Source organism: Ctenocephalides felis, unplaced genomic scaffold (assembly GCF_003426905.1).
Source record: "Ctenocephalides felis isolate EL2017-DRISC unplaced genomic scaffold, ASM342690v1 CF-g0.4_SCAFFOLD_01886, whole genome shotgun sequence".
In the NCBI taxonomy this organism is placed as follows: domain Eukaryota; kingdom Metazoa; phylum Arthropoda; class Insecta; order Siphonaptera; family Pulicidae; genus Ctenocephalides; species Ctenocephalides felis.
This window is the reverse complement of record NW_020538040.1, coordinates 102,065,767-102,089,496: the sequence shown is the minus strand read 5'-3', so window position 1 is coordinate 102,089,496 and position 23,730 is coordinate 102,065,767. Positions and strand designations below refer to the sequence as shown.

At 28.1% G+C, this 23,730-nt stretch overlaps 1 protein-coding gene across 1 annotated transcript; it reads left to right on the top strand.

The window, feature by feature from the left end:
• Positions 1–6,312: 6,312 nt before the first annotated feature.
• On the top strand, positions 6,313–22,097 carry LOC113375611. The gene is made up of 4 exons (XM_026615542.1): positions 6,313–6,504; positions 20,731–20,772; positions 21,827–21,996; positions 22,059–22,097. The coding sequence occupies exons 1-4, from the start codon at positions 6,432–6,434 to the stop codon at positions 22,095–22,097; spliced, it is 324 nt and encodes a 107-aa protein (XP_026471327.1). The 5' UTR covers positions 6,313–6,431.
• Positions 22,098–23,730: the final 1,633 nt, after the last annotated feature.

Here is a 23,730-nt window from a genome sequence, read left to right as displayed (position 1 = left end):
CCGCTGTTTATGGAACTTTTTTTTGCGATATATATCATGATCTTATAGAACTTACAGAAATATTACGGTCTTACGACAAGTAATTTAATTTAAAAAATTCATCAAAGTTTGAGAAAATGAGTAGTGTGTTTGACGTTTGTTAAAATTAAAATTGGACGATTTACTTGGTATAAAGATAGAGTACTTGATCTTAATAAACATACTGAACTATTAAAGTCCTGCGGAAACTGGTTCAAATATAAAAATTGTTAATTTTTGAAAATTTGCTTTTAGAAAATACTTCAAGTTAACGTGTTCGTTCGTTTTCAATTATGTGTAATAAATCCACTCGGATTACTTTTAATCACTCATAAATTAATTTATATTTTATTGATTAAGTCGATTATCTACACATATCGGGAATTTCATGTAACTTGCCTCAAGGCAAAATACCAATACCAACTAGTTATTTTATATTTTTCTTACTTTTTATTATCACTAGTATTTTTTATTATGAAATTATTTCATGTTATTTCATGCAATGACTATGAAACAAAAAAATAAAATATTTTGGGGATGAAATAAACGAGATGTGGCTCATTCGAGACAAGTTTGATTAATAAATTTTCGAAATTTTATTTTGATTTATTTTTTTATTATATACAATATCCAAAAATGCATCGAAAACTTCTTCTTATTGATATCGTAAGGGCCAAATTGTATTCATCTTTGCAACAAAAGCAAAAGTTACAGTTTAATTTCTCGGAATAAATAAGGCATTTTTTAAGCACCGACTCCACATCTTCCATTTTTTCTATTATAATTTGTATCTATTTTTTAACAAGTTTCGTTTCAACTAAATCTTCTCGCAATTTTTCGTCAATAATGCACAATAATTAATTAAATCTTTTGTAGGTTTGTGCTTACGAGATTGAATACTAGATAATTTATTTTTCGATTTCACATTAACTTCAAACAAAGAAAAAATGTAATAAGTACATTAAATAATAGGCAAAACAATAATTCACTATTTAATTTGCATAGTTATTAATCGGTTAATTGTTTCTACTGATATCACATTGCAAACTGAATATGCTTTTGTGTCTCCGCATCCATCTTAAATTAGATTGTTTATTATAATCTATTAGGTATTCTAGATTTCATATTTAAAAGAAAAATAGAAATAATAGATTATAAATTACATTTCCGAATTTCGTTTTGGCGCCAGGTAGAACCGGCCTTGTATATATATGTATATATATATATATATATATATATATATATATATATAGAGGCCTGTCAACACGCATCGCATTTCTACTGGACAGATAGGCTCATCATAGTGACAGCACGGATGAAACAAAATAGTGCAAGTGTCAGTTGGGATCTCTCTATTGTTTCTCCCCAATCTCACTGCCAAAATTACAATTCATAACACTTTGAAAATATACAAATACTAACTATATTTTATAAATGATAAATATGATAACACATAGTGTCGTTACTATTTTATTATAAATAAAATATATTACATATGGACCACTGCTTCCCATAAATATATTACATATAGACCCGGCAAACGTTGTTTTGCTAAGTAAGGTATATTCTAAACAATTTCTAGAGAATCAAAAATCAAAACTAGCTGTAAGTGGAATTCTGTCTTGAGGCAATTATGGCATCGTGCCTTAAGACAAATTGCTGGAACTTCCCGCACCGTAACGAAATGTTCGAGGAATACTGAATGTTTTCAAATAGATTATTATAAATATCGATATACAAAATACTAAAAAAAAAAAAAAAAAAAAAAAAAAAAAAAAAAAAAAAAAAAAAAAAATTTGAACAAATTTTTTTTTTCAAAATCAATTATTTTGTTTAAACAAGCAGAAAGTTCTTTGAATCATTTAAATCGGACGCTTAGTTCTCTCAAAAACTGCCATTTTTTACATATTTAGCTCCGTATCTTCGAAATGGCTGGGCCTGCCTTTGCCAAAAACTAATAAACACTTCTCCCAATCATTACTAATTGAATGTTTTTTAGATCATTCAAATCGGATACTCCGTTCGCTCAAAAATTCGATTTCTATTTTCTGCACTCTTTGCTCCGTAACCATTCAAATCGGTTGATCCGTGCGCCCTAAAACGTGACTGGAAATTTGTATCCACACATACATACACACACACACACACACATCCATTTTTTCTGAGGTATGCCAAAATGTTCAGAAACCTTCAAAACGTCGAGAAATGTAAAAATTTTCAATTCCGATTTTCGGCCCATTACAATAACTTACCCTACGGGAAGTTAAAAACTACCAACGGAAGAAAATACTTTTATGATGGATGTTCAAAGATTACTGTTTATCTCCCTCATTTCAAAGATTACCGTTTTCAAATCAAGGTTATAGCTGGTTATACATCTTTTTTCCTCTACTTTCAAATATTGTTGTTAAACAATGCTTAACTTTACTGTTTTTTGACACATTGGTGGTGGAGCTTTTTACCCCGGACCTTCATATATTACTATCTATTCTTCGATAAATTCTGGGAAATTATAACTGGGAAAATGTTATTCGACAAAATGTCCATTTGATCGATACCAAACTTAGGTTCTGAATTTAAATAACATAAATAAAAAATAATAGAACCTAGAAAATGTTTTATAAATACCAATGAGTATATAATTATACAAATGAGATCTTTCAGAGCACCGTGTTTGAGAAAAATATGCCAAAAAGTGCGTTTTTATATTAACATTTCAAAAAATTTGATATTTTGAGTCTCTAGTAACACTTGCGGCCCGTTTACTAACGTTTTTGTATATAAATAAAACTACAAACAAATCTACTTACTACAATTCAATCATAATTGAATAATATTCACGTAAAACATCCTATTAAACGTAATTGAACATCATCTGTCAAAAGCGTTTGACATTTCACGTATTAGCCACCGGCCTCCGTCCATTGTTTTATTTAAATTACGCTTCTATAAAAAATTTCAAACTAAAAATGTAAAGTTTCTACGCGATTTTGACATAATATCTTACTTTTCCGACCATCTCTGGATCGGCACGAATTTTTCAAGACTAAGACTGGCCAAATCGGTTTAGCCGTTTTCGAGTTTTACTAAGGCATTTGAAAGAGAGCTCCATTTTTATATATAAGATATATATATATATATATATATATATATATATATATGTGTGTGTGAGATATAAAACTTGTATGAATTAAATTTTTAATTCGACGATTGGGCTGCAAAAATATTACAAATATATATATATATATATATATATATACATATTAGGGTGGTTCTTTAATATGGACATTTTCGAATTTCCTTGCTCCTAGGGGCTCAAATAGTTCCAAATTTATAAAAAACAATTCTCTAAAAGTTCTAGCTCTTAATATTAACGTTTAGATAGAGCGCAATTCAATCAAAGTTTTGGAAATAGCATGTAAAAAAAATTTGAAAATAAAAAAAAAAAAATTTAGGTATTTAGGTATTACTTTTGCTGTAACAAAGCTTGGTAAGATTTTAATATGCAAAACGAATGATTTTTATCATAAAGATAACATCGTTTGAAAAATCTCATCTGATTCTTGTTTGTACTTTTATAAAATTAAACAATCTGCAATTTAGGACATACATTTAATAGTTATTATATCTTATATATAAAAATGGAGCTCTCGATCAAATGATTCGGTAAAACTCGAAAACGGCTAAACCGATTTGGCCAGTCTTAGTCTTGAAAAATTCGTGCCAATCCAGAGATGGTCGGAAAGGTGAGATGTTATTTCAAAATCGCGTAGAAACTTTACATTTTTAATTTGAAAATTTTTGTAGAAGCGTAATTTAAATAAAACAATGGACGGTGGCTAATACGTGAAATATCAAACGTTTTTGACAGACGATGTTCAATTACGTTTAATAGGATGTTTTACGTGAATAATATTTAATTATGATTAAACTGTAGTAAGTAGTTTTGTTTGTAGTTTTATTTAAATACAAAAACGTTAGTAAACGGGCCGCAAGTGTTACTAGAAGCTCAGAATATCAACTTTTTTAACTTCCCGTAGGGCAAGTTATAGTAATCGCAAAAAAATCGAAAATGAAAATTTTTATATATCTTTACGTTTGAGAGGTTTCTGAACATTTTGGCATACCTTAGAAAAAATGGATGTATGTGTGTGTGTGTGTGTGTGTGTGTATGTGTGTGTGTATGTATGTATGTATGTGTGTGTATGTATGTGCGGATACAAATTTTCGTCGACGATTTCGGGAACACGGATCAACCGATTTGAATATTTTAAAAAACATTCGATCCGTATTGATAAGGAGACGTGCTGATTAGTTTTTGGCAAAGGCAGGTCAAGCCGTTTCGAAGATACGGGGCAAAAAGTTCCGAAAACGGTAACTCAGTTTTTAAGAGAACGGAGCGTCCGATTTTAATAATTCAAAAAACATTTTATTTGTATTGACAAGATGAAGAATCGATACAACTTTCATGAAAGTAGGTCCAGCGGTTTCGGAGATATAGAGAAAAAAGTAAAAAAATGAGCCATTTGGCGGTCAAAAATGATCATTAGACATATGCACATCAAATTATCAGACATTTTATAGAGATTTTAACAATAAGTATACATTTTATTCACATTCCTATCGGTTCCGTACCAATGTTTATGCGTTAGACAGCGACGCGGCGCTTACGCGCTTTATATTTTGTCCCTATGTAGTTAAAGCAGTACGATTGCTTTGAAAAAAAGTTCAGATCTTCCACAATATGTCAAAATAAAAAAAAAAAATTTTTTCAAAAAAAAAAAATTTTTAAAAAAAAAATTAAAAAAAAAATTTTTTTTTTCAAAAAAAAACTAATTTTTTGTCCAATTTATAGTTTCTCAAAAATCTTATTTTTTCAAAGTAATTTTTTTTCAAAAATGTTAATCGTTTTAAAAAAAAAAAAAATTTTTGGTACGGGAAGTTCCAGCAATTTGCCTTAAGGCTCGATGCGCTAATTGCCTTAAGACAGAATTCCACTTACAGCTAGTTGAAATGTTAATTGAAAATGCATTTTTTGGCATTGTAGCACTCTTTTTTGTAAATCATATTTTTCTTAAATATGGTGCTCTGAAAGATTTCATTTGTATAATTATATAATTGGTATTTATAAAACATTTCCTAGGTTATATTATTTTTTATTTATGTTATTTAAATTCAGAACCTAAATTTGGTATCGATCGAAGGAACATTTTGTCGAATAACATTTTCCGGGGTTACAAAGGTCCACCAGCGATGTGTCAAAATCAGTAGAAGATATGGGGTAAAAAGTGCCAAAAATGGTAATTAAATTTTTGAGAGGACCGATCGTCCGATCTGAATGATTTAAAAAAGATTTTATTTGTATTGACGAAATGAAGAACTGATAAAAGGCAGGCCTAGCGGTTTCGGAGATCTAATAAAAAAAGTAAAAAAAAATCGTTTGGCGAACAAAAATGATCATTAGACTCATGCACATTAAATTAACACATATTTTATAGATATTTTAATAATAACAACAAATTTTGTTTACTTTTTTATGGGTTCCGTACCAATGTTTATCCGTTATACTGCGACGCGGCGCCCACGCGCTTCGATATTTCGAAAAACGTTCAAAATTTCCAAAATATTTCAAAGTATAAAAAAACATTTTTTTTCGAAAAGGTCATTTTTTTTAATTTGAAAAACTAATTTTTTTAAATTCTGAAGAAAATGAATCTTTAATTTTTGGTACGGAAAGTTGCAACAATTTGCCTTAAGGCACGATATAAAGCACCACTAGTTACTTGTCAATTAGTAAATATTGTGAAACATGGTAACTGAAATATCCAAAAAAACATTCAAAACTGAAATATTATAAAGTTTACATTTGTACTTTGGCATTACGAATTACGAATTACTTAATTACGAATGTGTCGTAGGGTAAGCAATAAATTAATTGAAGATGGCTTCAATAAGAAATTGAAGCAAACCAATCGTATTTGAAGGAGTGGAAAAAATAGATGTAAATTACTTTTTCTTTTTCTATAGTATCAAACCCCAATAGAATTCGGCTCTGTAATTATATATTAAGTGTGTATAAACAAATAAACAATATTTTATTCTCATAATCTCGTTTGAACCATGGTCCGGGTAAAGGCCACGATCTCTGGGTTGAGATGAAGATTACGAAGGAACTGGCCAATGGACAGAAAGTCAGTGCAGTTTAAAATTCGCTTTCTAACCGATGACACATTCTAGCTATAAACGGTTTATTATTCCAGTGAATAATTTATATTTGAAAGTTGAACCAAGTGACTGAGTGTTGTGCTGTTTTGGATGATTTTTTCTTTTAATTTCTGTGTTCTTTTTTCATTGACTTTCATTAGAATCGATTTATATATGTCTGTTTTGAAGATTTAACTGGTGGCGCCATAATGCGCGTTGAAGTAAAATGCTGGATTGTCGCACTTTTTGGAGTTGTGATACATTTTTCTTCAGTAGTCACTGGTATGATAAAACAGAGAAATAAGATAGACTTATTATTCGTATATATATATATATATATATATATATATATATATAATCGAGTTCAGTCTTTTAGCAATAAGTAATTGGTTCGCTTTCTCGAAGTTTTCTCGAAAATATAGATTAAAAATGTTATTTTGATTTTGTAATGCAGTGCGAAATGGCAACGGGAAACCCTTGTATCATACCTTCCTGAGTCTAGTTAGACAGAGTTTATGACCTATTAGAGCGGGTCGATTTGTATGGGTAAAAAAAGTCGCATAGGCACATAACTTTAAAATGAATTATGATGTCCCGTGCATTGACCCCGTGATTGGGTAAAATTTTGAAAAGTCCTATTTTGGTTCATTTAGAGTACCTTAATAGTGTCCAAATATATGACTGACCCCTACTAACTTAGGAAGGTCAAACTACCCATGCCCATTGTTTACCCCCTAGGATAGAGGTCTCCCATACAAAAATTGTATCATTTTTGGTACTTCAACAAGACAAAAATCAGCGATTTTTTTATTATAAAATTTATTTTATAACATATTGAAATAAAACTATGTAAAACTTATACATTATTGCTTGAAGTCTTTTCGGTTTCAAGTCTGGAAAATTTCGCACGGCTCCAATGTCGGCGCCATAACAGCCTCCAGCTAGCATAGGAACGCAGAGACAAAATGCATTGGAAAAATTTAAACAAAAAATTTTTATAATTTTTTTGTGATAAGGATTTTTGTGAATTAATATCCAAAATAATTGGCTTAAAAAAACATTTTTGCTAACTTAGTAAAATACCAAAAACTATGATTTTTCACACGGGGTATCAGAATTCATTTTAGAGGTATGGTTTCTTCAGCAAAGTATCTTATTTTGATCCCTAGTATCCGAAAATCATATGTGCCTAAGCGACTTTTAAATCGACGTGCCCTAATATATATTATATACATATAGTTTTTTCAATATATATATATATATACAGGGCCGGTCCTGCCTTGCATGCGATGCATGCAAAAAATGCGGCGCACGCCTTAGGGGGCGCCAAAACGAGATTCGGAAATGAAATTTATAATATATCATTCGTATTTTTTTAATATAAAATCTAGAATATTAACAGATTATAATAAACAATCTAACTTAACTATGAATATGTAGAAACAGGAAGCATATTCAGTTTGCAATGTGATATCTGTAGAAACAATTAATTACTCATGCAAATTAGTAAATTATTGTTCTGCTTATTATTTAATGAACTCATTAAATTTTTCTTCAATCGTAGTTAATGTGGAATTGAAAAAGAAATTATCTAGTGTTCAATACCGTAAGCGCAAACCTATGAAAGTTTAAATTATTGGGCATTATTGATGAAAAATTGCGAGGTGATTTAGTTTGAACGGAACTTGTTAAAAAAAATAGTTACAAATTATAATAGAGAAAAATGGAAAATGGGAAGTCAGTGCATAGAATATGACTATAAGACCGAGAAACTTAATTGTAACTTTTGTATTTGATGAAAATGTTTCGCATCTGATTAACTTTGAACTTTGAAGACATGCGTGGTTAGGTTTAGGGAAATGGAGCAAATATGAAAAATGGAAGCTAAATGTACTTAGAAACAAAACTTGTAAGCTTTTTTATACCTAGTGGTGTCCATACTAAATTTAATTATTAACTAAGCAGAAATTATACAGATACAAATATAATAGTGTTTTGTTTTCGATATAGTTCAGGAAATATGTAATTTCTTTGCATCTTTTAAAATACGATAAAAATTTAACTTTAAAACAACAATCTGATATTCTGAATCAGATGGGAAAGTAAACATGAATACAATTTGGCTTTACAATATTAATAAGTTACTGATGCAATTTTGGATATTAAAATAAATAATGAAAAAAAAAATTAAAATAAAATTTAAAAAATCTAACATGAACAACAAATGTTATGTTTAAAAATAAAAATGCGTCTAATGAAATAAGTGAAATGTTTCAAAACCCAAATATTAATATTCTATATTAACCGGCCCTGTATATATATATATATATATATATATATATATATATAAGTATATATATAAGTATATATACGCTCAAGTATACGTTTGTCGGTATTTTATTATATTTTGAAATTTACTTCTGATTAAATCATTTGTCTCACATGTTATTCGGGGTATTATTATTTTTAATTTGATATAATAATTAATTTTTATATTATATTGACTTTGAAATTATTCTTAGTAATAAATAATATTATTAACAGTACAAATTTCATTAATAATATTATTAATTTAATTGTTTTAAACAATAATAAAATTATATTAAAATTAAATAATAAAAAAGTCGAAATGTTTGTATTTATTTAATGAATTAAATAACAATGCTAGAATTTTAACGAGTTCTTTTTGAATAAAAATCTAGTCGAATACAAATGCTTCTTTGAATTATCATATTAATTAATATTTTCAAATATAAATTAAAAAAGTACAATCAGATGCTCGAATTATTTTTTTTAACTGCAATCAAAACTCAAGATTTCTACAAACTGTTTTGATGAAATATCTTAACTACATAGCTTTTATTAAAAAGCGTTTTGCTACAAAGCTCTTACCACTAATCGACCAAAATGACTAATATTTATATCATATTATATTATAATCAATAATTATTTAGATTAATTTACAATTAAATTCATTATATTACCAATAGTCACAAAGTTCTTTCAATTCAATTTTCCATTTATATTAAATAATCCTTTCTGATAAAGAAGTTTTTCTAGTTTCATTCAAATCTGTCAAGTCAACATCTCTTTGATGCTTTTTTTAAAGATTTGTCCTTGTGACGATATTACGTTGAAGCTGAAATTGCATCTTTAATGAATTTTCTGTAGAAATTGTCATGTTTACCATTTGAGTTTGAATGAGACATCAAATTATTATCAATCAGAAAATAAAACGATGCTAGATAGCCTGGGATTTTTATTCCACGTGTCGTTCCCGTATTTTGTCATGAAAATTGATTTTGGTAATATTCTTTCTTAAAATATGGGATTTAAATAATTAATTTTCAGATTTACCGCTATAAAGTTTTTTTACGTATATTTAGACTAGTAGATCATCTCTAACATAAGTTAAACACCAGGATCAATTTAATCAGTAAATAAAATAATTCTATGTCTTTTATTTGTCAGTATAAATAATATGTTGGAACTGGCATTATTAAATTTGATTTTTTACAGTAAATTGTATGGTTTCGTATTTAATATTTTGCAAATAATTATTATAAATAATAATTACTTATTAATATTATTAAATATAGTAGATGTAATCATTTAAATTATTTATATTTATATATATATATATATATATATATATATATTTAACAAAGTCTAGTAATCTGGCATAACATCAATAAAAAACATGAATTTCTTTCAAAAATTTATTTTAAATCCATACGTGTCGGCTATAATCCTAGCCTTCATTCAGTGAAAATTAAAAATAAAATTCAAACTAAAACAATTGAATCGGAGTGAAAAGAAAAAATAAAAAGAGTAAATGATACTTACAATTAGTTAATCTTAGTGTTAAATTGGAAGATTTTAATAATCCATGGTATCAGGATATAAATAATTAAAATAAGTAGGGAATGATTTATCATAAGCATTATTGTGTTTTTTGTTGTTACTACTTGTAGATATTACAACTAGCCCCAAACAAGGGGGTAAGTTGTAACACCTCGCATTTTCATGAAATTGATTAATTGTGAAATAATCATCACATTTGTGAATATATTTTTACTTGATTCGGTAGAGGGAAAGTTACAGCAACTATCCGTACTTATTCCAACCAACCAACTTATTCGTAGAAATAAAGATGGATAGTAACTACCGTAATATATTAAGTGAATTTCAAAATATATTCATTTAACAAAAACTGTTCAAACGAGTCCCTATCTGCTTTGTATAAGTTGCTTGAAGCTCATTAAATTATATTAATATTATTATAAGTTTAAAGTATTATTTAAACGTATGCTAATATATTTTTACTTTAGTTTTGGTGTACATATTCAACGTGCTATACCACATTGATATTTGCTATTATAAATAGCTGTATGGTTAATATTTACGATAAAAAATATTACATTAGTTAATGATTGATATCGGTTTTTACTTGAAAATATAGATCGCTACAAGTGAAAATAGCCCTTCTCGGCACTACCTCATCAAAATAAAAAACATATCTATAATATAAAAATAAATAATAAAAAAAATACATTGAGAAGTTCAACCGTTGAGTTCTAAAAAAAGAAGTATCATCACAACAGCTCTTAGGGCTTCTAAGTTTTGAAAATATTAACAATATATATGCCGCATACCTTATTAACATCCCGTAGGGCAAGTTATAGTAATCGCAAAAAAATCGAAAATGAAGATTTTTATATATCTTTACGTTTCAGAAGTTTCTGAATATTTTGGCATACCTTAGAAAAAATGGATGTATGTGTGTGTGTGTATGCGTGTATGTATGAGTGTGCGGATACAAATTTTCGTCGACGATTTTGGGATCACGGATGAAGCGATTTGAATAATTAAAAAAACATTCGATTTGTATTGATAAGGAGACGTGCTGATTAGTTTTTGGCGAAGGCAGGTCTAGCCATTTCAAAGATAAGTGTCAAAAATGGTAACTCGGTTTTTAAGAGAACGGAGCATCCGATTTTAATAATTCAAAAAACATTTTACTTGTATTGACAAGATAAAGAATTGTTCAAATTTTCATGAAGGCAGGTCTAGCGGTTTCGGAGATCTAGTAAAAAAAGTAAAAAAAAAATGCCATTTGGCAGTCAAAAATGATCATTAGACATATGCACACCAAATTATCAGATATTTCACAGAGATTTTAATAATAAGTATGAATTTTGTTTACATGCCTTTGGATTCCGTACAAATGTTTATCCGTTAGTCGGCGACGCGGCGCTAACGCGCTTGGACATTTCGTCTCTATGCAGTTAAAGCAGTACGACCGCTTTGAAAAAAAAAACATTTTTTTTTAAATTTTTTTTTCAAAAAAAAGTAATTTCTTGTCAAATTTATAGTTTCTCAAAAATCTAATTTGTTCGAAGTAAATTTTTTCAACAATGTTAATCTTTAAAAAAAAAAAAAATTTTGGTACGGGTAGTTCCAGCAATTTGCCTTAAGGCACGATGCCATGCGCCCCACTAGTTGTAGTTATGAATAATAAATAATTAATATAAATAAAAAACGCTTGACTTGTTTGTTAAGTTTATAATTGAAAAAATAAGTTTCTCTATTCTTGTTTTCTATTACGGCTTCGTCGTGTTGCAGTCAATAATGATAATAAATAAGGTTTCTCTAGAAATTATATTATCATGTGTTAATGACACTTTCAAATCAATTTTTAGTTGATACAAAGATTATTGTAGGAAAAATAAACACAAGATTTCAAAAGAAAAGTTTATCGATTAGGAATTATCGGAATACAAATAGATTATTTCATTTAAGATTAGTTTATTTGGATTCTCACGAGAATTTTGTTATTAATTAGAAGTTTAAATAAAATGATAAGAATATAAAATAATATAAGATATGTTTATGGTAAATTTTGATATAATTTTACTGGTATTCACATCGTTTTAATAGCGATGATTCTTTGATTCTTTTTATATAATTTATTTTTTATTAATAATTATTTTATCAGTTTTTTATGATAATTTTTTATTGCTTTATGAACACATTCAAAGTTAAAGATTTTGCAAAGAAACAATATATTTTTGAAATTTTCATCTAAAACTTGTTCTGAAATTGAATTTTTCTCAAAATTTTGCAACCTCTGGGCTTGCTATCTCCAAAAACCAATCATTTCTTTGCACCGTCAACACAAGCAAAATGTTTTTTGAATCCTTCTCTCTAAAATTGAATATCTACTTTTTGTGCACTTTGCACCGTACCTTTTAAACATTTAGACCTGCCTTTTGCAAATAATAATCAGTGCGTTTTGCCGTCAGTATAAAGCGAATGTTTTTTGAATCGAAAATTTGTACTTACTATTTTTCAATTATTCAAATTGAAAACTTGTATCAGTACAGTACGCTCTTACACACATGCATATACACAAATACTTGAATTTATTTTAAAGTATGCCAAAATGTTCAGAAACCTTTGAAACCTAAATATATGCAAAAGAATATTTTTGATATTTTTGCGATTACTGTATCAAATATCTAAATTTCGAATTTCAAAATCATAAATTTTTGTTACCAATTACACAAAATTCTATAATGCATAGAGTACTTTTTCTCAAATTTGTCATACTAGAAGTACCTACCAACTTTATAATTCTTTTAGTAATATTTAAATTATTATTTTTGGTTCGTACAATGTCCACAATGTGTAAGATTTTTTTATTATTTGCTTTGACTTTGACTGCTTTTATTCGATACCAAAAGAAACCCTTTTCTCATTTCAGGTTCATTCCAGTTTGCTCTTCTTTTAATTATGGCATCCAATAAGAATTTAAAATATATTTATAATTTATTATGATTGATATTTATGTTATCTTTATTTATTTCTAATACTTTTAAATTCGAACAGCAAGTAGATAGACATTCACACAGTTCTTGCATCGAGAAACAAGGATAAGATAGCGTTGCCATAACCAAGCTATGTTACCGCAGAATTGACCCCTTAATGATGTCACATAGCCATTTTATATTTATTAAGTGAAATATCTTTCGATTTGATTCTAGTGCTCTAGCACTTTCATGTTGCATTCAGTAAGGTAGGTTCTTGAGGTTCATCAACAAAATTTCTTGGTACTCCTTGTCTTCATCGGAATTTAATTGTTGACCTGATTTATCGACTGCAATACGAATTCATACAAAATCTTGTGAAGTTACGGGCATGTTGAAGTTTTTATACTCAAATTGTATATTTTTATTTGAATTACAATCTGTTTAATATTTTATGAGGACTTACATTCGGTAATTGTTTTGTTAATTTAAGATGACTATGAGAAGGCAACCCACTATTTGTCCATATTAGTTGGGGTAGGTATTAATAATTAATTAGTATTATTTTTACACAATTGTTTATTGAGCAATTGTGCCTAAATGCTATTTTCATTTGATATCATATTTCAGATCTATAAATTCAAATAAAAGTCTGATATCGCTACTACTTGATATTATGCTGGCCGAGATAGGTATTGAACCCAAAAACCAATAGTAAACCAATAGTTCAATGGCTACTGCCAGCTATTTTTATGCACAAATAAAATGATACTTTGTATAATTCTGTTAAAAAATTCTACAAATTTATTTTATCAAATTCCGATAACTCAGTTATAATGTGCTGCGCATATAATATTTGTTTTGTTGTGTGGCTCTGATACCATAATCAATATATGCGTCCTTATATAGTTTAAATATGAATTGATTTAAATTATTTATCGTTTTTGATTGATAACCCTCAAAGTTTAGAAAAAGACGACTTCCGTTATTTACGTTTTCTGATATAACGTGTCATTGCAAATTAATAATTATAATCATTATATATAATTAATTAAATATTTTTGAATTTAAAATATGTAAAAGTGAAGTATTTTTTTATTTTTTATACGTAATTGAATATTCATAAATTCATATATATATATATATATATATATATATATATATATATATATATATCAAATGTATTCTGAGTGGATGATAGATATTAATTTAGAAATATGAACAAACAACACTCTTTTTTTGCACCAATTTATTAAATAATAATTTTACAAACGTTTCGAGACTAGGTTTGTCTCATCATCAATGTGTAATAAATGGTTCGGCCTTCCATGGTTCACCCCCTGGGACCTCCCTATAGAGGTCACCCATACAAAAGTCGCATCATTTTGTGTACTTCAACATGACAAAAATCTGCGATTTATTTTTATTATAAAATTTATTTAATCATAAAACATGTAAAAAAAACTATATAGAACTCATAAACCATTGTTTGAAGTCTTTTTTCAAGCCTGGAAAATTTTGCACGGCTTTCTAATATCGTCGCCGTAACAGCCTCTAGCTAGCATAGAAGCGCAGAGACAAAATGCATTGGAAAAGTTGAAACAAAGAAGAAATTTAATATTTTTTTTTTGTAAAAAAGTGTTTTGTGTGGATGTCTCTAAATGGATTAAAACGGAATTTTTCAAAATTCAATTCCCATCTTTGGGTCAATGCACGGGACATCAGAATTCATTTTAGAGGTATAGTTTCTTCAGCAAAGTATCTTATTTTGATCTCTAGTATCCGAAAATTATATGTGCCTTTTAAATCGACCGATTATAAGCAACTTTTAAATTGACCTGCCCTAATATATATATATATATATATATATATATATATATATATTATATATTATATATATACATATATATTATTTATACATTTCTATCTTAAACTCCGAAGAGCAAATACATAGTTTCAACAACTTGTTAAGTTATCATGATTATTAGTGTGTTTTGCCATATGTGATGTTAAAAAATATATATCTTATCAATGTGCACATACTAATACCATGGATTAATAATGGTTTCATATGCTATATTAGGATACAAAATTTTAATTTGATTACCACTGAATGATGGCTAAGATGCTAGCCGAAACGTATGGATTTTAAATAAATAAACTTTTAAAAAAACTCTTATTACGCCCGAATTTAAACTCAAATTAAACATATATATCAACATCAAATTCAAGACTATTCAAATATATATATATATATATATATATATATATATATATATATATATATATATTATTATATAAATATATTTTACAAAATACAATACTAAAAATTCAACTACACAATCATTATCCATGAAACCACTACGTCATTATAATAGGAAAATGGTCAATCTACAGCACAATAATTGGAGATTACAAGGAAAGCAAAATCATTTTGAAGATCACAACATGTCATTTTTTGAATTTATTAGGCGCAATTACGGGTTCTACATTTTTTCACAATTTAAAAAAATATCTAAGCTCAATTCTAAACTTTTCATAAATTTCAACAAACAAGTGTTTTTATTAAGATGTCGCGAAGAAAAAAATGTTCCTAAGTTTTACGAAATAGACATTAAAAAATTCAAATTCATTAGTAATAATACCCAATACAATAGTTTACAAAAAGTTAGTTTAAAATACATTACACTCACAATTAACAGATGTATCAAAAATATTTGTAATTTTAGAAATACGATTGAAAAAATCACAAATTGGCTGTGTCGCACAGTGGAAATCGATGTCTTTGAAAACAGTTTATATTTCGAAACAATTAGAAACAACAAACAGTTCAATAATTTGAAGCTTTCGTATACTAACAAATTTAGTAAGCTTTTACAAAATAAATTAGAAAGTAACAAAATAATTTTAGATAAAAATATTATTGATAAGTGGTTAAAAAATTATTCTTCTATCGACATACCAGACAGACTATTGTACATGTTTGCTTTAGGACCTAATTTTTCAGTTCCTGCTACTTGCCGTAATTTTAACTTTGTTAAATTGCTCAGTAATTTAGAATATGGTTTGCAACAAATTAAAGATCCGAAAACTAAAATTCACACTAGAAATCTTTTTTGTAAAAAATTCATCTCACATATTAATTCCTTTGATACCAAAAATACAACTTATGATAATATTCTTAGAGACCTTCAAGCTTGCAAAATATTTCTCAAAAATCATCCGAATATAGTGGTCACTAAAGCGGATAAAGGCAATATCACCGTTATCATAGACAAGCAAGACTATATAAATAAAATATCTGAATTATTACTTGACACTAATACTTACAAAATTACCAATAACGATCCAACTGACTACATAAACCGTACGTGCCATAAATATTTAGACAAACTTACAGCAAACAAACAACTGACCAAAGAGATAACTTCTGACTTGAAAAATTTACACCCATATTTCTCCAGACTTTATGGCCTTCCCAAAATCCACAAAAATAATTTACCTTTTAGACCAATAGTTTCAGACATTAATACCCCTCAATATAAACTCTCGAAATACATAACTACAATAACAAAACAATCACCACACTACATAAAAAATTCTTATGAACTCGTTACTGACTTAAAACACAAGATAAATTATATACAAACTAATTAGCTTAGATGTAGTCTCACTTTTCACTAATGTACCCCTAGACCGGCCATGTCCAACATGCGGCCCGCGGGCAGCATGCGGCCCGATGGCGATTTTTGTGTGGCCCCATGACAAACAACAATCGCACAAATTATTATTTTCAATTTAAATAAATAAAATAATTTTTGTAAAGGCTAATATAAAAGTCTGAGCACTAAGTCAGCTTCAACCGAAAGCAATGGTCATTAATCAAATGAATAGATGGCGATATGATACTCTATGGATAGCGCTTGACAGATAACGACAAATAATTGTCAACGCAACGGACAACGGGAGCCTAGCGGCTCTATGGACAAGTGGGCAACACTAGTTCACGAGTCATTCACCAGTCTATAAGTCCATATGATTGTAATCGTGGGGAGTTATCTTGGAAAAAATGTTCATATTACGATTATTTTGAAAAAAAAAAAGAATTTTCAAACAGTTTTAAAAAACAAAAAAAAAACATTTTTTTTCAAAAAAGTCCACTTTTTTCAATTTCAATTTCAAGATTCTCAAAAATCTAATTTTATCAAAGTTTTCAGAAATATTAAAGCTTTTAAAAGTTTGGAATTACGGTACGAGAAGTTCCATCAAATTGCCACAAGGCGCGATGCCATGCACCACTAGTTTTTCCAGATTTGTTGCGGCCCAGTGCTTTGTATATTCCTAAATTTTGGCCCAATGAGTGATTTAGGTTGGACATCGCTGCCCTAGACCATATTTTAGATGCTATAACAATCCGATGGGATGAAATTTCCTCGTTGACTTCTTTATCTTTGCACTGGTTCAGGGAAACTGTCAAGTTCATTGTCTCTAACACTTATTTTGAATTCAATGGCTCTTTCTATTATCAAATTTTTGGGGCGCCAATGGGGTCCCCAGCAAGTCCATCTCTAGCAGAAATATCTTTACAACTTCTTGAAAATATAATTTTTAAAAATTACAATAAACATATTTTTCATTACCGTTATGTAGATGACATTATCACTTGTATCCCTAGTGATGATGTCACTATGATAATTGATTAATTTAATAACGTCAATAAAAAATTAAAATTTACAGTAGAATTGGAGACAATGAACTCGATAAGTTTCTTAGACATAAAACTTATACGTACTACGGAAAACAAACTAATAACAAATTGGTACCAAAAACCAACTAACTCTGGACGTTACCTTAATTACTTTTCTTATCATCCACTCAAAATGAAAATAGGTACTATAATAAATCTAACTGACCACGCAATACTTCTATCGGACAAAACATTTTGGGACAATAACATCAATTTAATTACAAAAATTCTAACAGATAACTCCTATCCCCTAAAACTTATAAATTCCGTAACTAGTAACAGACGAACGTACCTTTTGAATAAAATGGACAATTCCACAGTACATAACAATTTACCTGACTCAGAAACTCATTCTGGTGTAATATGTTTGCCATACATTAAAGAATTGTATGTTCCTTGGAAAAAAACTTTTTTATAAATCTGGACTCCGACTGGTAACCAATTTTAGTACAACTACTAGCACTATTTTTACCAAAACAAAAACCCCTTTTAATATCGAACGACTCAGAAATCTCGTCTATCAAATAAATTGTTTAGATTCTAATTTAATTTACATAGGTGAAACTAGCCAGAACTTGAATAAACGGTTACAACAACATAAAAACAATTCAAAAAACCCAAAACAATTCAAAACTGTACTTGCAGACCATATTTATACCTTAAAACACAATATGGACTTTTCTAACCGACTGTACTACAATTCGAATAAAATTTATTTAAACGAAGAATTATAGAGTGATCTTTCTTAACTATTTATAACAATAAGACAATAAATAAACGGAATGAACTTAACACGCTGTGCGACACAAATCTCTTCTATTTAGATAACATTTCCAAATTTCTTACAAAACAATAAAAGCGTTGCGCAAAGGATTCGCAATTCGTTCTACACATGTGTAGAATCTTGGTAAAAATATTTTTTAAAAAGGTCTTTTTCCATTACATCTTTAACCAGTCTACGAATAACACACTATCCATTTGTGATTTTTTAAAATTAGTATTTTGTGAAAATATTGTGTAATTTCAAGTTAGTGTTTATAATACATAGTGTAGTGCATTACCATATCCTGATACCATGGATTATTAAAATTTTCCAATTTAACACTAAGATCAACTAATTGTAAGTACTATTTACTATTTTATTTTTTCTTTTCTCTTCAATTCAATTGTTTTAGTTTTTAATTTTATTTTTAGTTTCCACTGAATGAAGGCTAGGATTTAAAATGTGTGTTAAAATGAAACGTATGGATTTAAAATAAATTTTTGAAAAAAATTCATGTTTTTAATTGATGTTACGCCCGATTATTAGACTTTGTTAATACATATGTCAACATCGAATTCAGAATCATACAATATATATGTATATATATATATATATATATATATATATTTAGCCCATCTCGGGTACTGCGGTGTGAAATGGAAATGGGAAAAACTCTCACACTACTTCTTCCGAGCAATAATCGAGTTGGAGTTTAACTCAGCTCACGGACCTGCCCTAGGGCAGTACTACCCATTCTTTATATCTATATATATATATATATATATATATATATATATATCTTGATAGTTTTTTCGACGTTGAAACATATTTCAAAGTAACTAGCAGCCCATTCGTCGAAATAAAAAAGGTATAAAGTATAAAAACTTTTATTTATACGTTTCGACACAAGATGCGTGTCATCATTCAGCAACTACAACAATTTGAAAATTTTATTAACTAATATAAACAACAATAAAAATTAATTATAGCATAGAGAAACATTATACACACCACAGGACAAAAACACTCAACAAAAATTTATTTTAAAAAATTAAACTTAATAACATATTAGAGAAAAAAACAAATTGTTGTTTTTTTTTTTTTTTTTTTTTTCTCTAATATGTTATTAAGTTTAATTTTTTAAAATAAATTTTTGTTGAGTGTTTTTGTCCTGTGGTGTGTATAATGTTTCTCTATGCTATAATTAATTTTTATTGTTGTTTATATTAGTTAATAAAATTTTCAAATTGTTGTAGTTGCTGAATGATGACACGCATCTTGTGTCGAAACGTATAAATAAAAGTTTTTATACTTTATACCTTTTTTATTTCGACGAATGGGCTGCTAGTTACTTTGAAATATATATATATATATATATATATACACCTAAGTCTGTTTTTACACGGTCTTTTTGTACACGGTTTTGATATAACACGGTTTGAAAATTGAATATTTTTAATTTTTTTACACGAATTTATTCCATTTAGCACGATTTGAAATTTTATGTACCTAAATTTTTTTTGTCAAATTAAATTTTTGCGAAGTATGTTCATATCACAAAAAAGTATTTATGAAAGAAAAAAGTCTGAAACCATCGATAGTATCGATAGTTTGCGAACACTAGCTTAAAGATTTAAGTGAATTCCCCTTTAGCGCGTACAAACAATTTTTACTGGTCAAAGCAAATGTGAATAGCACTAATTTAATTCTTGTTCTTAAAAATTCTTGTTTTTCACCAATTTTAATAGGTTTTAGAGATTAGGAACAAATCACCCATTTTTGTATAAGATCAATGTCTTTTTTTACACGTTTTTTTTTTTACACGGATTCTTCTGGAACCAATCTCCGTGTAAAAACAGACTTAGGTGTATATATATATATATATATAATATACATTTACATATACATATACGTTCATATTTTCGTAAAGCATAATATGTACATTTTAGCGATTATGGATAAATTTTTAATTTGACTTATTTTTATATTCAATTCAATTCTGAGAAAAATTAAAAATGTTGATTCCGCACTTTAATTTTATTTGTTTATTAAATTTTATTTGATACTCTGTGGCATTATTGCAAACTGATACATACTAAGAATATTATATCAGTAAACGACATTTCAATTATAAAATCGATATATCGTTAATATTTAACTTTTGTCAACTTGTTTGTTTTCTATTTCAGTTCCAACGCAGAAAATTCACAAATGCGCTGCATATTGCAAAGGTAAGAAAAAATTTCCATTTTATAATCTTTATAAAATATAATCTTTGAATTTATTTATTATAATTATTTACGGCTATAAGTGATTTACACACACCAATTTATTTATATATAGGGTAGGGGTTTAAAGATCCGCGAATAAAAAGGTTCACCACCGATATCTCAAAGACAAGTTAGAAAAAAATTCTAACAATATTTGATAGTAGGTAAAAATATGTATAACAAGCCATCACTTTGGAAGGCGTTTGAGTATCATATAGTCAAAGATTTGAAATATTTGTTTATTAAAATTGGTGAATAACTTACGAGTATTGATATAATTTTGTACACATGTAAAAATATATAACTAGTGATGCTTCAAATTCAAACTCAAATTCGAAATTATTCGAATTCAAATTTTTAAATTTTTTCATCATTTTAAAAATAAATCAAAATTTTGAAAAATTAAAAAAAATATTAAAATTAAAAAAATGGATTTCTTACAAAAATTTGAGAATATTTCGAAACTTTCAAAAAAATCGAGTATTTTCAAAAATTTCCGAATTCTCAAAAAACTTAAAAAAATATATTTTTCCAATAATTCCAAAAAATTTCGAAATTTAAATTTTCTTCAAAATAATGAAAAAAACTTAAAATCATCAAAAAAATCAAATTTAAAAAATATTCAAACTCTTGTAAACTTACACATAAGTTGATTATAAAATACGCTCGTCGTCCGATTTAATAAGCTCTTATAAATTTACAGTATGTATTTATAATAAATAATCTATTTGAAATTATTAAAAACAATTATTGATTATTTTCATGCCTCGAATGTTTAATTACGGTACGAGAAGTTCCAGAAATTTGCTTTAAGTTTTACTTGATTCGATAGAGAAATAGTTACTGCAACCAGCCATCTCTTTATTTTGTGAAAAAATAATCAGTGGATTTTAAGATATATTAATTTAAAAATAAAAACTGTTACATCAAGCATCTAGCTGCTCTACCTATATTTACAGAGATACTCGATTTTTTTGTAAAATAATATTACTGAGTGTTTAAATTAAATTTTCAGAAAATGAGAGGACTAACATTTACAGTCCGGGGTCGAGCTACGTGTACAGCTACACGGCGGAGTCGGACACATTCATAAACGGAATCGAAGGGAACAACGAAATCAGCCGGCTCCGCATCACGGCCGTAGCTACCATACATGTCGCGGCACCATGCGAATACATTCTGCAGGTAAATTTACTCTACGACTCAAAATACAACTAAATTTATTTAGTTTATTATATGCATTCTAGATTCAAAATACGTTCAAACAATTCATTAATGGCTTATAAAATATAGCAGAGCGGAGCTTAAAAGTCTGCCGGTGAAAAGGTCCTCCAATCACCATTATCTCAACAAACAAGTGAAGTATAGAGTTTTTCAACTTTACTATGTTAAAGTAGGTGACACAAGATGTGTATCCATTCATTGCCCTAAATCCAAACGATGCCGCTATCACGAGCGAAACGTCTACTAAACGATACTTGTATATGATTTTAAAGTATACGGTATTTAATTGTTTAATAATATGTATTGTTATTTTTATGTTAGATTCAACAGTTTTCTTTATAAAAGCTAACTTGTAGTTATGGTGAAAAGGAGCAACTGAGAGTTTACACTGACAAAGGTGTAAACAAAATGTAAAAAGTAAATTAAGTTAAAAAGGCAGTTTCACAGAGATAAATTATATTACTTCTTTTTCCAACTCTGATAATGAATTCTTCTGACAAATTTCCAAATAGAAGTGGACACTGGAGTGTTCAGTGCAATTTTTATAGAAAATGTGCTAATAAAACATGTATTTCAAACAGCAGGAATTTTACGAAATAATGGCTTGATTTTTTAGCAAATGCAAAATAAAATTTCATGAGCATATTTTTTACAAAAATTACACCGCATATAACTTTGATTTGGTATTTCATCAGAAGTATTTATCACCAAAAGTGGAAAAACTATTTATTCAATTTATTTCTTACAAAATCGCTTTTTTAACTTAATTTACTGTTTTATTTACTATTTTCATATTGCTTACACCTTTTCCAGGGTGAAGTTTCAGTTGGTCATTTTTATCCCTCCCATATGTAAACTTTTATAGAGGTTATATAAAAAAAACTGATGTATCTAACTTAAAAATAACATCTTATAAAACAATTAAATAACGTATACCTAAAAGTTATATTAAGGTCTCGTAAACTAAACAAGAGTGCGCAAAACCAAAAATACTAACAACGAGAGAAAATTCTTTTGTTATAGATTTTCAAACGTTGATAGCAACGTCGTAATAATCAAGGTGATGGCTGGTTATACATCTTTTTCCTCAACTTTCTATTATGCCTTCCTAACTTTAGTTGATTTTGAGACATTGGTGGTAGACCTTTTTACCAGCAGACCCGCTCTACTCTATATTAAGGTTTGTGTGTAAAAAATTCTAATTAATTACGTAGTAGTTTTTAAAAAGTGCCACTTTAAATAAGGTAAGAAATAAGCAACATTTTCGACTTAATTTACTCTTTTGCCATAGAAAAGGTAAAAATGATGTTTAAGCCAAAATGAGATTGACCGATGTGTATGGTAAACACGTGTTGATAGAACAGGTTTGTTAAATTTTGTTCCGAGTGTATTGATATCGAGAATGCACTAATGCAAACTGGCAAATAACAACATGTGATGTTGCACTGAGTTTAGAGATTCATCAAATTCAATAGTTAATGGCCAATTTAAAGGTCTGGAAATTTCCTCGAAGTTCAAAGCATGAGTTTCCCAGGTTCTCATAGAAAGAAACGTGTATCTCTGCATTGATGTCTGGGATTCGCCTCTGAAACGTCATGAAAATGATCAGTTTTTAAAGCAAGTTTTTACCCTATTGCACAATACATTATGTGCAATTCTATTATGAAACAATGAAGAAGACTCAAAACAGTTGCA

Excerpts from the sequence above, each read along its gene's own strand:
- LOC113375611 (XM_026615542.1), top strand. The coding sequence starts at position 6,432 with ATGCGCGTTGAAGTAAAATGCTGGATTGTCGCACTTTTTGGAGTTGTG. Across the intron at positions 6,505-20,730 it reads TTTTTCTTCAGTAGTCACTG|TTCCAACGCAGAAAATTCAC; the intron begins GTATGATAAAAC and ends TTTCTATTTCAG. Across the intron at positions 20,773-21,826 it reads ATGCGCTGCATATTGCAAAG|AAAATGAGAGGACTAACATT; the intron begins GTAAGAAAAAAT and ends TTAAATTTTCAG.